This window comes from Doryrhamphus excisus, linkage group LG9 (genome assembly GCF_037039965.1).
Source record: "Doryrhamphus excisus strain RoL-2023G ecotype Guam linkage group LG9, RoL_Dexc_Guam_v1.1, whole genome shotgun sequence".
NCBI lineage: Eukaryota > Metazoa > Chordata > Actinopteri > Syngnathiformes > Syngnathidae > Doryrhamphus > Doryrhamphus excisus.
The window spans coordinates 14,003,654-14,019,895 of record NC_136365.1 but is presented as its reverse complement, the minus strand read 5'-3'; the positions used below and the strand labels follow the sequence as shown (position 1 = coordinate 14,019,895).

The 16,242-nt window shown below is 41.4% G+C and overlaps 1 protein-coding gene across 1 annotated transcript; it reads right to left on the bottom strand.

Annotated features, from left to right (window-relative positions):
• Positions 1–614: 614 nt before the first annotated feature.
• Positions 615–15,724, bottom strand: LOC131125259 (zinc finger protein Aiolos-like). The gene is made up of 9 exons (XM_078793453.1): positions 15,642–15,724; positions 14,227–14,337; positions 13,521–13,588; positions 13,344–13,430; positions 10,409–10,801; positions 7,428–7,595; positions 7,032–7,139; positions 5,446–5,556; positions 615–2,170 (listed from the first exon to the last, which is right to left on the bottom strand). The coding sequence occupies exons 1-9, from the start codon at positions 15,668–15,670 to the stop codon at positions 1,569–1,571; spliced, it is 1,677 nt and encodes a 558-aa protein (XP_078649579.1). The 5' UTR covers positions 15,671–15,724; the 3' UTR covers positions 615–1,568.
• Between the last annotated feature and the right edge of the window lie 518 nt (positions 15,725–16,242).

Sequence of the window (16,242 nt, the reverse complement as noted above, 5' to 3'; positions counted from 1 at the left end):
CTGTGCCATGCAGTACTCGCTTTAACCGGAGGAGGGCACACAACCTGAGTAAATGGTCGCTTGTAAAAGTCTTACAAAAAAAATATCGGATGTGTTGAGATGCTTCAATCGTGTTCTTTGGTTTGTTGCAAGTGCAAGCTTGTCAACTTGGCATGTTCATAACGTTTACATGAGGTTGGAATATTTTGAGTGCAATTGCACAGCGTGTCTAAGTTTTAACATTAGACATATTCCATCTATTATAAATATAATAGATGGAATATGAATAATACAAATTCACGTATCTTTAAAATTATAAGCTAATTCATTGGCATATTATTATTAATTAAATACAACGTAATTACAAACTAAAACTAGTTTGTAATACTAAACAATATGATTTTTTTAATGACATGAGTCATGAGACAATTTTGAGTGCTTGAGGCAAAAATAGTTAAAATTCATAATGTATTAAATATAATAATTTAAAATGGATGGAGGGGGGTATCATGTAGTGGGGGGGTGCTACACATTGGCAATTTTCAAAATACCATTTTGGCTTTTGTTGACAAGCTGCAATGAAATATGACAAACAGACACAGTTGTAGAAAAGTGATTTTTAGTTTCACATACAAACACAGCAGAAATACATTTGCATTTTATTCTTAAGCGGGGGAAAAATGCATATTCTTCACCCTTTATTACTTGATAAGGCTAAAACCAATGCAGGGTAGGTCTCGATGTGGTGATACTGGAAAACTACATCTCAATGTGAACAAATAATTCCTGAGCATTAGTGTGATATGTTGTAAGTATGACGGCGTATTAGGGCCACATTGGAAAAAAATATTTAAAATCTGAGATTTCAATGATAAAGTCCTAAATTTACGAGGATAAAGTTGTTAATTAATGAGAAAAAAGTGGTAATATTATGAGAATAATGTTGTAAATTAACAAGAAAAAGTCGTAAATTTATGAAAAAACGGGTTAATGTTACAGGACTAAAGTCGTACATTAACGATTAAAAAAGTCATCACTTTTAGAGAAAAAAGTTGTAATATTACAAGAATAAAGCCGTAAATTAACAAGAAAAAAAATTGTACATCAATGAAAATAAAGTCGTAAATGTACAAGAAAAAAGTCCTAATATTACGAGAATAATGGTGTAAATTAACAAGGAAAAAGTCAGCAATTTACAATAAAAATTGGTAATGTTACGGGACTAAGTTGTAAATTAATGATAAAAAAGTCAAGAAAAAAGGTGAACATTTCCGAAGATAACTCAACAATAGTTAAGTTGCTGTAGGGATAATGATGAAGCGAGCAATACTACATGTCCACATTTTTCAATAGAAACGACCCCTACGGCTCTCACAATTTAAGAGCTGCAACAATTAATCGATGAATCCATTATCCAATTAATCAAAAACTATTTTGGTATTGAATAATAAGCAATAAGAACGGAGAAGACCAGGACTGACATAGCTAGGTTGTCTACATAAAAGGGTTCCCCCGTACATACAGTACATGGGTTACCCCATGGGATCTCTTATTTTGGTCACTTGACTGTAAGAGAGAGTGTGTGTGTGCTACTTCATGTCCAGCCGGTGCTCCCCGCGGACTATGTGTGAGGAGAACTCATAACGGTCCCGACTGCGGTGGCCGCACACGTTGCACTCAAGCGGGTCTCGGAAGCCATGGCAACCCATGTGGATGGTGAACATGACGTAGTCAAGAAAGATCACCTTGCAGTGGCTGCAAGGGTACACCGCCCCGGGCAGGGCTCCGGCCTTTCTGTCGGACCACAATTCCCGCAAAGCTTCCAGGCAGGAGAAGGAAACGGGCTGGGAGGGTGAGATCCCATTCTGATGGTTGAGCCCACCCAGCAGGTGCCCTGAGCCGTATATGAGGGGTTGGGAGATCTGGGAGCCATCTGGGTGGAAGGCATCCATGCCAAGAGGTGCTTGGGGCGCGTGAGGGGGGCCCGGCAGTTGCATGGTCATCCTGTGGCCGTTGGCGAGGCTCATTGGACTGACGTCATCGCGGCTCAACAGGGTGGCGTACGGCCGTTGGGGATGACCCACGTGCATTAACGGCTGCTGGTGTTGGGCTTCAGATGCTGCCGAGCTAAACGGAAGGTCATCCGCGTGTTCCTTGTTAAAGCTCAAGTCCAGACAGACGCCATTATCACCTAGACCAGCGCCACAGAAGCAAAGCAAAGCTCCAACTTCAGAAACACGCAATCCACGGAGCACTTCTTAAAAATAGAGACAGATCCTTCAGGGTCCGCTGGCGAGAACCCCGCAGAGAGCACGCCAGGTTCCCAAAGTCAAAAGATTTCAAGCGCTGCAGAATCCCATGGAAGCGGTGGCGCTTGAAGGCAAAGAGCAGCGAGCAGAGAGGAAGCGCATGACAAGTCCTTCTTTTGCAGCTGCAGCACAGACCAGAGAAGCACCTGCTCATGTTTCTCTCCTGCTTGCCTGCGGTTACTTGGCTTTTATCATTTGTCAGCCCGATAAGGACGTAGGAAGCGTTTTGCTGATACATCCTCATTTTACAGGCAGCTTCAGGCCTGATTGTGAGACTGTAACAAGAAAGAATGCGAAACCGCAACTCAAATGTATGTACCGTATTTTCTCAAAGTCACACTGTTTTTTCATAGTTTGGCTTGTCGAGTGCGTCTTATATGTCAAAATAAATGTACAGTCTTGTTAATCAGTTCCGGACCCTACCATGACGTTCCAGGAAGTAGGATTCCTTATTTAGAAATGGATTCTATTCACAGTTCGAGCAAAGAAAACATGCTTAGGACCTTGAAATAAGCTCTTCTACATTATAGGAGCCCTCTAAAGTTGAAATAACACCCCTATCGTCACCTTTACGCTCCTATTACCCAACACAAGGGTCACATAATAAGAGGAAATAAGACACAAATAAGACATAAGACTCACACGTTAGCAATCTTCCTTTTTTACTTCCACTTTCTGCAGTGGCTATTGTCTCTACAATGTAGCATTACTGACATCCAGTGACCAGTGTAGAATACTGCACATCACATCTTTGAAAGCGCCTTCTGGATGCCTTGAATTTCTATTCTATTATTTAGTTCATTTCGACTTATGCTTCATTGACAGCAACAATATGAATGATTTGCTGAAATATTCATGTTGTTAGATTAACACTGACTGACTCAAACCGTCGGGAGCCATGATAGGGCACTGTTGGCTTCAATTCAGTGGATTGATCGATGTGGAATGAGATCGGGAGCTCGGTGAACTTGCCTAGGGGTTGCTTACCGGCTGTCTTGTTATGTCACTTTATCTTATCCTGTTGTTCTGTGTGCTATGTGTGTGTGTGTGTAGTTGAAGAAATTAATTTTGGGAAATACATTTCCAAGTAAATGCCCCTTACTATATTTTTGATGCCACTTACACTCCTGGAAATATGGTGCACATGGAGTGCGTGAAATGGACATGATTTGTCCATGCATTAAAACGTACATACGGAGGGGCTTCCTTCCTTCCTTGCATCCATGCATTCATCCACAGATGCTTTGCAGTACCCGCCCATGACACCGCTGATGCCGAGACCACTCTGTGAAGACACGGAGGCCAGCGACAGACTGACAAACAGACGAAGAAGCTCAGACAGAAAAATTCCAAACTACGCTTCATGGACAAAACATACGTTGTGAAGTTGATGACAACATGTCTTGGTAAGATGAATGATTGAAATCCAGTTCCATCCTGTCATCGTTTGACAAAGACATGTCGCTCAGTACTTTTGTCCATATAGAGTAGCAAAGGGCACATATACACACACAATACACACACAGTATTGCATACATTTCAGAGAGAGCGGCGTAGTGGAGCAGAGAGGGTTGAAAGGAAATATTCTGAACTTCATTAAAGGGGTCCCATCCTGCTCGTTTTAAAAATGCTTCTTCTCATAAAATACAAGATCAAATAATGGGGCATAATAGGGATGCTTGATATTGGCTTTTTCGCTGAAAACTCTCATTTTCCGATACCGATATGTGTAACATGACATATCTCTTGTGGTGGAATGAACACATATGTGTTGCAAACAGCATTTGTTAATATCCGTTTTCATGATCGGGAAAAAATCTGATATCGATATCGACTCATATCACATTCTGATACTAATATCGGGTTATATGTAATAATCCCTTGTGTGTCGCGGTTCAGGGAATTTCCACAAAATAGGATTCCTTTTTCCTATATTGAATATTTTCGTATTGCATTATGTATCGCTTACCATCTTCTAAATATGGCTTTTAACGTGAATAGAGCGGTTTGCAGTTTGTAGCTTCTTTTTTTATTGGGCCACGGCCAGAGGCGTCACTAGGTTCTGAGGACAGGGGTGCGCCCTGGACATGCACAGGATATGAATGAATGTAGAAGACATTAGGAAATCCAAACAAGAACCAAGAACCGGGATATATCATACATCATACATCATACATCATACATCATAAATCATAAACCATACATCATACATCATAAACCATAAACCATAAATCAAATCATAAATCATAACTCATAAATCATAAATCGTAAACCATAAATCATGAATCATAAATCACATATCACATATCATATTATATAATAATCATTATAATATTATTAATTAGCCTATTATTGTTACTATCATCATTATTTTTCTTATTATTATCATTGTGATTATAAATTAATGACAGGTAATGTGAATATTTATTTTAACTCCTATTCTTGCCCCATTATAAAAAATTTGTCAGATTTTTTTTTTACAAAAAAATCTCTATAAAAAATATCAAATTATTTAGGGGGGGCTGAAGCCAATCACAGGGCACATATAGACAAACAACCATTCCCACCCACATTCATACCTATGGACAATTTGGAGTGGCCAATTAACCTAGCATGTTTTTGGAATGGGGGAGGAAAGCGGAGTACCCGGAGAAAACCCACGCATGCACGGGAGAACATGCAAACTCCACAAAGTGATAGAATTATAACATACTTTAAAAAAATATTACATAATATATATGAAAAAACCCAGACCAAAACCCAGACCAGTGCATCTTTTGAGCACTAGTGGAAAGGTGTGGACACCTTTAGTGGACACCTCTGTTCTACACCGTGACACCAATCCAATGTATGAGGCAAACTGAGGAGACAAAGGCAGGGTCCTGAAGCTGAATCTAATCTATCGACAGTCACTTTTATTGCAAATGTTGATCTGAAATTGAAGGAGAACGCCAACGTCAAGCCAACAAATTTTCTTTTTGGAGCGTAACCCCCACAAAAAGTCGGGGTCCACTGTAAATAAGTCTGTAAAGTTGGAAATGTAAGATGGGGCCCCTTTAAGTGTCAATATGATATCACTAAACAAACTAAATAGTTTTTAAAAGTAATGAAAGGGTTCAAATGGGACAGCTTTGAAGTGTCAAGGAAGGACACTCACCAGTGAACTTCTGAGGCATTGAACTCTTGCGTCTGGCAACGTTGCTGGCAAGCCTGTCAAGCAGCAAAGCACGCTTGCTGCCCATCTGAGTCTGTGATGGTTGGCTGTCGTCTGTTTGACAGAAAGACGATCCAGTCAGAAGATAGAGAAGGTAACATAGTATATCAGGCCACCGTACATCATCCACGTGGAACCCTACCTTCGATGTCCAATTGTGAGAATCTCACCTCAGGTGCTGGATGTCACACCAAGAGGAAGAAGATATTGATATAAGATAAAAAGTTCCTTTGACCTCACTTCCTGGTGCATGTGTGCTCTACCGTGCAGGATGAGGATGTACTTCCTCACCACCAACACACTATCAGGCACAAACGTACGACATTCAGTGACCACATAAGCACAACATGGTGTGTGTGTGGTGTACTGTGCTCCTATTAGAACGCTTTTTGCTGCTTGAAACGTGTCCTACATGACTGGCAAGGGAAGTGGTCTGTAAACATCACAGCCTAAATAACCTACAGTGCTGTGAAAAAGGGATTGATTTCTTTGCATGGTTGTCACACTTAAATGTTTCAGAACATCAAACTCATGTAAATATTAGTCAACGACAACACAATAAAGCGGCAACAACTGCCATCAAGCGTCTCTTCCAGCTGTGGAGGAATGTTGGTCCATCATCTTTGCACAATTGTTGTCATTCAGCCACCATTGAGGCTTTTCCAGCATGAAGCCTTTTGAAGGTCATGCCACAGCATCTCAATATCTCAGCATCTCAGCCATTCAGAGGTGGACTTGCTGGGTCTTTTGGATCATCGTCCTGCTGCAGAACCCAAGTTGGTTTTAGCTTGAGGTCACTATCCTTCAGGATGTTTTGGACAGCAGAATCCATGGTTCCAAGTCTTGCAGGTCCCGAAGCAGCAAAACAGCCCCAGACCATCACACGACCACCATATTTTACTGTTGCTATCATATTCTGTTTCTGTAATGTGGTGTTGCTCTTACACCAGATGTAATGGGACACACAAATCCCCAAAAGTTGAACTTTTGTCTTGTCTTGTATTTTCCCAATGGTCTTGAGGATCATCAAGATGTTTTCTGGTTAAATTGAGACGAGCCTTTTTGTTCAGCAGCATTTTGGTCTTGGAACTCTTTTTGCCCCTGTCATTCTTATGGTGGAGTCATGAACACTGACCTTAACCGAGGCAAAGGAGGCCTGCAGTTCTTTGGATGTGTTGTGGCGTCTTTTGTGACCTCTTGGATGAGTAGTCGCAGCTCCCTTTGGGTCATGATTGTTGGCCGGCCACACCTGGCAAGATTCACCACTGTTCCATGCTTTTGCCATTGGTGGATAATGGCTCTCACTGTGGTGTGCAGGAGTCCCAAAGCTTTATAAACAACTTTGTAACCTTTTCCAGACTGATAGAGCTCAATTCATCGCAGTGATGTTTTAACGGGGGGTCAATCACTTTTTCACATAGTTTTGTTTTTGTGTTGCCTTTAAATTTGTTCAATGATGTGAATCATTTAAGTGTGACAAAGATGCAAAAAAAAAAATGAAGTTGAATGCACAATGAAGAGTTTCTTACCATTGTCATTGCCGTGAGCGTACACGTGGCATCGCTCCCTGTGCTCCTCCAGGGAGCTACGCTGCTTGTAACTGCGACTGCACAGGTTGCACTTGAAGGGCTTCTCGACTGTGGGCAGGAGTTTCCCGTTAACAACGGAGAGGTAGAGCATGTGTGTACTATTTTTATCCAGCAGAAGCTCTGGGACAATGTCTCTGAAGAGCTTATGCGCCTGCCTCAAAGGCACGAGGCGTAAAGTGAAAGTGAATGAGAGAAAGGTCGTGTGTGATGTGTGCAATCATGCATGCTTACTTGCTAACTGGAAAAGACGCACGGATAGCAGAAATCACGTGTGCAGGTTTGAGACAAGACAGGTGCGTGCGGTATCACTGCAGGTGTGTGTGTGTGTGTGTGTACCAGAGTGCGTGCGCAGGTGGCCGCTCAAGGCGTCACGACGGCGGCAAGCGTAGTTACACATGGGACATTTGAAAGGCTTCTCCCCGGAGTGCAGTTTTATGTGGCGAAGAAGGTTCCCCTTCTGGGTGAAGGAAGCTCCACACTGAGTGCAGTGGAATGGTCTCTCACCTGGCAGCGGCAAAAACATTCAAAGTGCGCGCTTAGGCAACAATATTCAACATGAAATTCATGAAATGTCATTTTTTATGATAAAAGAATGACATTGATTATTTCTTCACGTTTTACATTTCATTATGTCTCATCGCAGTGCACCAAAGAAAAGGAAAGCCACCACCATGGAAGTCAAACACTCAGAGAGAGGCGACATGCCCACCAATATTGGCCGCTCTTTTGGTCCCAACTGCTCAGCTGATGCGACCATCATTAAGGATAATGAATGCTAATGATTGCTAATAACTGCTACAGGGGTTATGGATTCCATGCGCCGAGGAAAGGTTCCAAGGAAAACTGGGACAATATTTCAGGGAAAGTAGAAAGACAAGTAAGGAATTTTTAGAACTGTATTTTCTATGTCCTCATGTGTGTCCATTGTGAGTGACCGCGGAGTTCATTCAGGTATTGTTTAGGTTTAAGTTCCATTTACACTACAACTCCACTTCATCACAGTCAAGGAATGGAACTCGTGACCTGAGGATCACCAGTGATTCCATCTAACTTTATTCCAGTACTTATGTAATTATTGTCAGTGGCTCTGTTTACATGTATTTTTTCAAATTGATTTATTATTTACACCCTATTACCATTTTATTACTCCTATTACATTTTTGCTTTTCATTTTTATCCTTATTTAAAAAAAACATTTTCATTTCTTCATTCTCCTTAATACTGCACAGGCTATATGGTGTATTTTTTATTTATACATAATACTGTTCATTATTCATTTTTAAATGTATTTATTTGTGGTTCATTATGAACAATTTATTATGATTTTATTATTCCTGTTCCATTTTTACTTTTATTTTTATTGAAACTTTTAATTTATACATATACATACATGTAGTAAATTATACATTTTGTTATTATTGTCTATACATTTAACTTATACATTTTTTATTAATTTTTAAACTTATTTTCTATTTATTAACAACAATTAATTACTATTTTATTACTCCTATTAAATATGTATTTTCATCCTCTTTTCACCCTTCTTTGGCCTCAACATTGCACAAGCTATATAGTGTAATTTTTTTCATGTACTACTTGCATACTGTTGTTAATCTTTTTCACAACAGTCCTGTCTTTTCTTGACCCGTGAGGCAAACAAAATGCAAGCGCAAAGATGTTAGCCTAACTTGTAAAAGATATGGTGTGATTCAACAATCAAAATAGACATGGAGAAAGGGTAGGGTGAAATAAGATTAGCATCTTCCTACTCCTTTTCATGTTCATTCATTCATTCATTCATTCATTCATTTTCTACTGCTTTTCCTCACGAGGGTTGCGGGTTCCTTTTCATGTTGAAATCGTGTAAAAAGATCAGCATCTTTCAAAAATGAAACTTCATTAGCCAAATGTCAGCCTTTGCCTGTTCCGAGTGACTTGCAAAAACCAGTATCGGTCACCATCTTGGAAAAGGGAACAAAGCGCCGTCCACATTGTCACAAACCCCAAAAGTCTTTTCTTAGTCGAGTGAGTCGGACGTATGTTGTGTGTATCTTCTAGGTATGAGTCTGCTTCTGGGTCAGCAAAGCTTTGATAAAGTATGTACTCTATCTCTCCTTGCAGTTGTTCACAGGGCTGCAATCCACCTGTGGCAGTGGGTCGTGGGTGGGGATTTTTGGATGGGCTGGATGGTATCATAATCTAATATGCAGAATTAGTCATCACCCATTTAGCAGTCACACTCAATTAAAAAATGCACAGACTAATTGGCAAACAAACGAGATTGTTGCGTGTATGAAAACCAAGACAGTGTGCAAAAAGTGAGAATAATTGAGCGACAAAAAAACGAATCGCACAGAAACTGGGGCGTAAAAAGAACAAGGTTTTTGCTCAATAACCAAGAAAGTGAAAAAAATCCATGAAATGGATTTGTGTACAAATACTGAGGCAAAAACATTCAACAAAAAATGGGCCATATTAACAACACCAGTCCAGGGCGTACCCCGCCTCTCGCCCAAAGACAACTGGGATAGGCCCCAGCATACCCATGACCCTAGTGAGGATAAGCGGCATAGAAAATGGATGGATGGATATTGAACAAAAAACAATTATATGACAATTGAGGCGTTTAAAAAACAAGGATTTTGCACAAAAACTAACACGGTGAACAAAAATCCTAATGTTTTTGCACTAAAACCGAGACTACCAACAACTGACGTGTTTAAAAAAGTTTTTTTGCACGAAAAACAAAAACTTAGGAAACATTTGTTAAAAAGGTTTTTGTTCAAAAAACCAAGACAGTTCACAAAAGCTGAGGCACATTTTGGGGGAAAAATCGTCAACAAAAGCCAAATAATACAAAAACTGGGGCAAACATAAAGCAAGACAGTACAAAGATTGAGGTCGAATCTGGTGAACACGTGAGACAAAAACCAAATCATATGACAGAAGCAAAAACTGAGACTCTCAGTGAAACCTTGGTGAAACTATTCAACAAAAACGGATAAGAAAACGGGGGTGTTCTACTATAATGTGTTTATTCGCAAGGGCCAACAGGTAGCACCAAATGTATTTGTGGCGGTCCAAATGTATTTGTGGCGGTCCAAATGTATTTGTGGCGGTCCAAATGTATTTGTGACGCCAAGTGTGCATCATGTAGTCGGGAGTGTAACCATGCGCTCTTCTTCTACTTCTGTAGCTCAACGTATGTGTTGCCATGAAGTTCTATGATACCAACCATTGACCAAAGGAACGCCAAGACATCAAGTGCAATACTTGCAATGGTTCGCGTTTACATTTGAGGCTTTTCCTGTGCTCACCTGTGTGGCTGCGCTTGTGCACCAGCAGCACGTTGATGCTGACGCACGACAGGCCGCAGATGTCACAGCTGAGCTTCCCCGACGACTGCAAATGGGGACTCATCGTTCCAGTCATGCAAGGCCTGTCTGGCGGCGCCCCCACAGAGGCGTCCTGCATCGCTGCGCTGTTGTAGCGAGAATAGTCAACCAGTGACAGGTCCTCCGGTTCGTTCATGTAATCCTTCTCTTCATCATTCTCGTCATCATCCTCTGTCCTGTCTCCGTCGTATCCTTCCTCCATTCCTTCCTCGATGGCCCCGTCTCGCACCTCGTTCACAAAAATCGCTCCTTCTTTCTCAGCCCGGGGATACATCTCATTGCTTTCAGTCTCTTCAGACTCCACCTTTATCGTACCTGAAGGAAAAAAAACACAAGTGAGACATAATTAATATTTTAAAGGGTTCAAATCATCCCTTCTGGGAATATGCAATAGAAATGACATAAGTTGGCCTATGATTATGCTTCAGCAGTGTTGTCCAAAGTGTGGCCTATGAGAATGGCCTGGGCATTTGCAGGCCATGACTGTTTTTTTTTTATGGTCGTTCGTTTAAGAAATACGAATAAACAAGAAAATGAAAAAAGACATTATTTTATGAGAATGAACATGAAATAGAATAAAGTCACAATATTACAAGAAAAATATGTCGTTGGAATATTAGGAGTAAAAAAACATTCATCCATCCATTAATTTTCTACCGCTTATCCTCACCAGGGCCGCGGGGGTGCTGGAGCCTATTCCTATACCTATGGACAATTTGGAGTGGCCAATTAACCTAGCATGGTTTTGGAATGGGGGTGGAAACCGGAGTACCCAGAGAAAACCCATGCATGCACGGGGAGAACATGCAGACTCCACACAGAATTAAACTCAAGTCTAACCACTTGTGCATGAGAAATACAATATACAAGATTACTGTATTTTCCACACTATAAGGTGCACTTAATGAGGAACTGAATTTTATGCATCATTCACACTTTTTCAAAGAGTAAAACAGTATATTTGAACACATATTTATTTCCCTTGTCTGTCCATTACAACAGGAGAAAACAAGTTAATATGAGTTAGCTAACAATACATGTCATTGGGACACACCTATTTGGACTACCAAGTCCTCTAAAAAAACCTCTACCAAGTTTGCATGGTTTGATATCCATGCCGGGATCATGCATGAACACGTATACTGATGATAACATGTCATCTGGCTGTATTTTGAGGATTAAAAACACTACCCAAACGTCTTCCATCAACAACAGCAGCACAGATACAACAAAAAACACTTAAGATGTGGTAGTCCTGTTGCTCAAATCACCTTGCTTTAGGAAACTTATGCAAAAGTAAATGATGTTTCCTGGGAGAGGCCAATACATGTTTTGTGTTATCAGATTTAGAGCTGGAAAAGGACGACAAGACAAGCAAATGGCACCAATCTGGTAGCACCAAACTTAGGATCCGGTCACACAAACTTGACAGATGCGCCAGGCCCAGAGGAAGCATTTGTATGATCTCTCTATGAGCAACCCGTGCATCAACCACGTTCCATCCAAAAACCACAGCGTGGTCTCTGCAGCGACAGGCAACGAGCGACCGAGCGGCCCCTCGCTCTGTGGTAAACGCTCAGAGGTGCTACGGAAACTTTGCAGTGCCTCAGCGCAGTCAACCACATCTATGATGCACAAGTTGAGCACGGCTTTCGGAAGCTGGATTTTTAAAATGAAACTCCATAAACATTCACCTAGCGTTTCGGTCCAAAGACCTCAAGTCTTTTTTGATGCGTTTCTGTGTAAATTCAGCAGCGTACCAGCAGGAGAAACACCGGAGATCAGCTTTTGGTGTCAAAATAAGCTTCTGCTTTTTAACAAAAGAAAAACCGCGTTATGTAACCAGCGCTCATTGCAACAAAGATGACAGATGACCAAATATTATTCTTTGAAGTAGAGCATTAGCCTTTTAAGAAAAGCTTGTGTCGACTTTCGATATGGACAGGAAGTTAATGAAGCACACATAATCACGAGTCCTTTTGTTTCGGGAGCACAAGTAGCCAATGCCACGTCTGTCTTGTTTTGTTGCATCACTGAGTTGTAACCTAAATGTAAGAGCGATAGGCTGTGGGATCGGCGACGCCGCACTGACGACGCTAATGAGAAGTGAGCCTTTGAAATCTACATGCATATACAACGCTACGCTGACGTGACGTGACGTGAATTTGGGGTCTTCCACACTCTCTTACTTTCTCCTTCTCTGCTGAGCTGTCATCAGGTGCACTTCTGCCACCTTGTGGTCGTTTTTATGTCTTGAAATTGCTCTGAAGTGAAATTCATTAAGTTGGAGTTTGGAGTTGCATCATCACCTCTGTTGGCCTCTCGTGCAAAAAACGTTCAAATAACAGGTTTGGGGATTTTCCGGGATCCGCCGTTCGTGATTATTCATTCATTCATTCGTTTTCTACCGCTTATCCTCACCAGGGTCATGGGGGTGCTGGAGCCTATTCCAGCTGTCTTGGGCGAGAGGCGGGGTCCACCCCTGGTGGCCAGCCAATCCCAGGGCACATATAGACTAACAACCATTCACACTCACATTCATACCTATGGACAATTTGGAGTGGCCAATTAACCTAGCATGTTTTTGGAATGTGGGAGGAAACCGGAGTACCTGGAGAAAAGCCATGCATGCACGAGGGGAACATGCAAACTCCACACAGAGATTGGGATTGATCTCGGGTCTCCTCGCTGTGAGGTCTATGCGCTAACCACTCCTCCGCCGTGCAGCCCGTTGGTGGTTATAAAAATATACAATTATTTTTGGTATTGAATGAGTAAAAGCTCTGTTAAATGTTTTATAATGATCCATCCAAACTCTCAGAAATGTCATGGCACTGAAATGTATGATAGAGCCCACCTTCAACGCACTGCAAGACGTTCTCCGCCAAGGTGCTGTTCTCTTTCTCCTCCAGCGGCTCTGCATCTGCACTGGCAGTGTATCTGTCTGAAAAATACACACATAACAGACATAATACCCACAAATATGACGATGTTAGTCCACTTCAGCACTAAACGGAAGGAACAAGACACTCACTCATCCCATTTCTGTCCGGGGGGATACATCCAGGATTCTTGTCTGTGTTCATGATGGAAAACGTTGCTCTGTAAAGAGAAGTACACCATGTTGGATTCAAAAGAGATCAAGTAGATCCAGTCCAGGTAGTTTGGTGTTTCATTTTCACTCAGCAAAAATAAGGAACATTGTTCTGACTGGTGTGAAAGCCTAAAAAAAGCTTATTTTCAGCATAACTAAGATGGTAGAAAGATCATGGTTGATTGCTCGACCCTGTCACCACATGTAGATGAAGTTCACTGCACAAGTATTTCCTGCTGTGCTTGCACCCAAATGTGTAAAATAACTTTCCACGCCATCAGCCACCAACGCGTGTCAAATAATTTATGATTTCAGACGCTTTTACACAATTTTGTTTGAATTAATAACATGTCACAAAAGTTGTGTGTTATAGTCTCAATGACAGCTTTTCAATATGATTAAAATACAATACTCTAAAATATAAAATAAAAATATATATTTATAAAATATATATATAATATATATATAAAATAATATAAAAATATTCATATAAATATATATATATTTAAATGAATTATACAATCCTCAATGGTGACATGGTGAAATTATATTACTTTTTTGCGAATGACCAAAAAGCTGACCCTAAAAATGCCACTTAAATACTGCATCAATTTGGTTGGAAAGCATGAGCAAGTCCAAGTCTTACCTGCTGTACGGTGTGCACCCGGAGATATTGCAGGGGAAGATTCCACCTTCCACCACTTTCTGCGAAGAAGGAATGAATGCAACATCACCACGCAGGGTCCGGGAGAGATCCCTTAAAGGGGCAAGAGCACGTTTCAAACGAGGTGGTCCGACAACATTCAAACTCACATTTAAATGTATATTTAAATAACCCATAGACTTTTCCATAGTGAATATACAAACATTTGCAGCATAACACATTTTGTCGACCGGCAATTGTAACAAAACGTAACGTGGTTGCAACGGTGTGTGCCTCACAAGGAGCAACACCGCCATCTTGTGGTTCACACCAACTCCTTCACGTAAGACGTAAGAGGGGTTTTAAAGCTGTATTATGAACAAACTTAACCAGGATACCATATAGACAAAAAAGCCCATGCATACTGTACTTGTACTCACTAACTCAAGTTCAAGTACATGTTACTATACCACAACATTTACAATAGGTAGACAATGTAACCAGTTTTTTATTTGTATTTTTTTAACCACTGTATTACACTGTAAAGGGCTTCCTCTTCCTGTCATGGGCGTTTCCCCCTTCATCTCGTCATCCCTGCATTTCCTCCACCTAGTGGCCGTTTTTATGGCATGATAATTGCTCTCAAGACTAATTTATTGGCCTTTTGTGCAACAAAAACATATGTTGTTGAGATTGGGTGTTTGGAATCATAAAAACTACATTTTTGGTATTGAATGAGTTCAGCGTGCTACCCCGACAAAATATTTTCCAAGGCGTGTTGTGCAAAATTGATATCGCTCTAACAAACGACAGGCAAGCCCCACACGGCAGACATGACTGTTTCCTGTTTGGCATGCCTGTGCAGTGAAGGAAAGGAAAGTGGGCAGGAGATGCTCGCCACAGGTCGCATGCTGCAATGGTACGAGCTAGAGGTGATTGGTTATGAAAGGCATTGACCAAATGGCAAAAAGACGTAATTGAAAGGACCACCAAAGCCTCCTGCATACCTTGACAAGGACGTTGTCCTCCGATTCTGGATCAACACATTTGCAATAAAAGGGACCTGAGAAAGCTCACACTGTTATGTACCACATTTGAACGTATAATGTGCATAGCTACACACCAGTAATCAACCATAATGCAAGATGGTGAACAGATGGTGAAACATTCCCTTGTCAATAGTGCAAAATAAGTCATTAGAAACAACTACTCTGGCTCACATTGGAATCCTGTGCCTTCTTTCTTGAGTTTGTGGCTATATTTGTGCACAGTAGCCACTATATATTTGAGAAAATGAAGAGATGAGTATCAATCCATTACCCTAGTATATCTATAGTATCTATAGATATTGATGCTGGGGAAATTTGGATGGCTTGGTGCACATGAATTGTATGAAGCAAACACTTTGAAGCACCCACCTGAGATGTAAGTGTTGGCGGCCGCCCATGGCCCACTGTGGCAAGTAGCCACCCGCCTGGAGGAAGAAACTCACAAAGGCAAGTAGAAGACATGCAAGGTTTCCATGGCAAAATGGAGGCGGGGGTGGGGTGGGGCGGGGGGTGGTGAATTGGAAGGGACAAATTGATGCATACCGAATCTATCTTTTAAAACCTTCTTAACCGAGTCGTTCATCATCCAAAACACACTTTTAACAAACTGGCTTGGGTTGTTCAAACTTACCATGCACTTACTGGGGGTGGGGGTGGGCGTTCAGACTGTCAATTTCCCTTTTATTGCTTCCACCAGCAAAGGACAGCATGTGGTCTGAGGCCTGCAGACTCTTGCAAACGATGGGGCCAATGTGAGAGCGTTCTGTCATTCGCTTCTCTGTGCTGTTGTCAAGGAAAGGAGGAAAGGACCAGCGAAGAGAGTCAAATTGTGTTTGTGAGCAGGAGAGTGAGAGCGAGAGAGCGAGCGAGGGTGAGCGAGGGCGAGAGAGCTTTTCTCTGCTAAGCCTTTCAGCTCCTCTCTCACTGTAGAAAGAGGCGTGTCCACTGGCCAGTATAAAGTCCAAAGAGA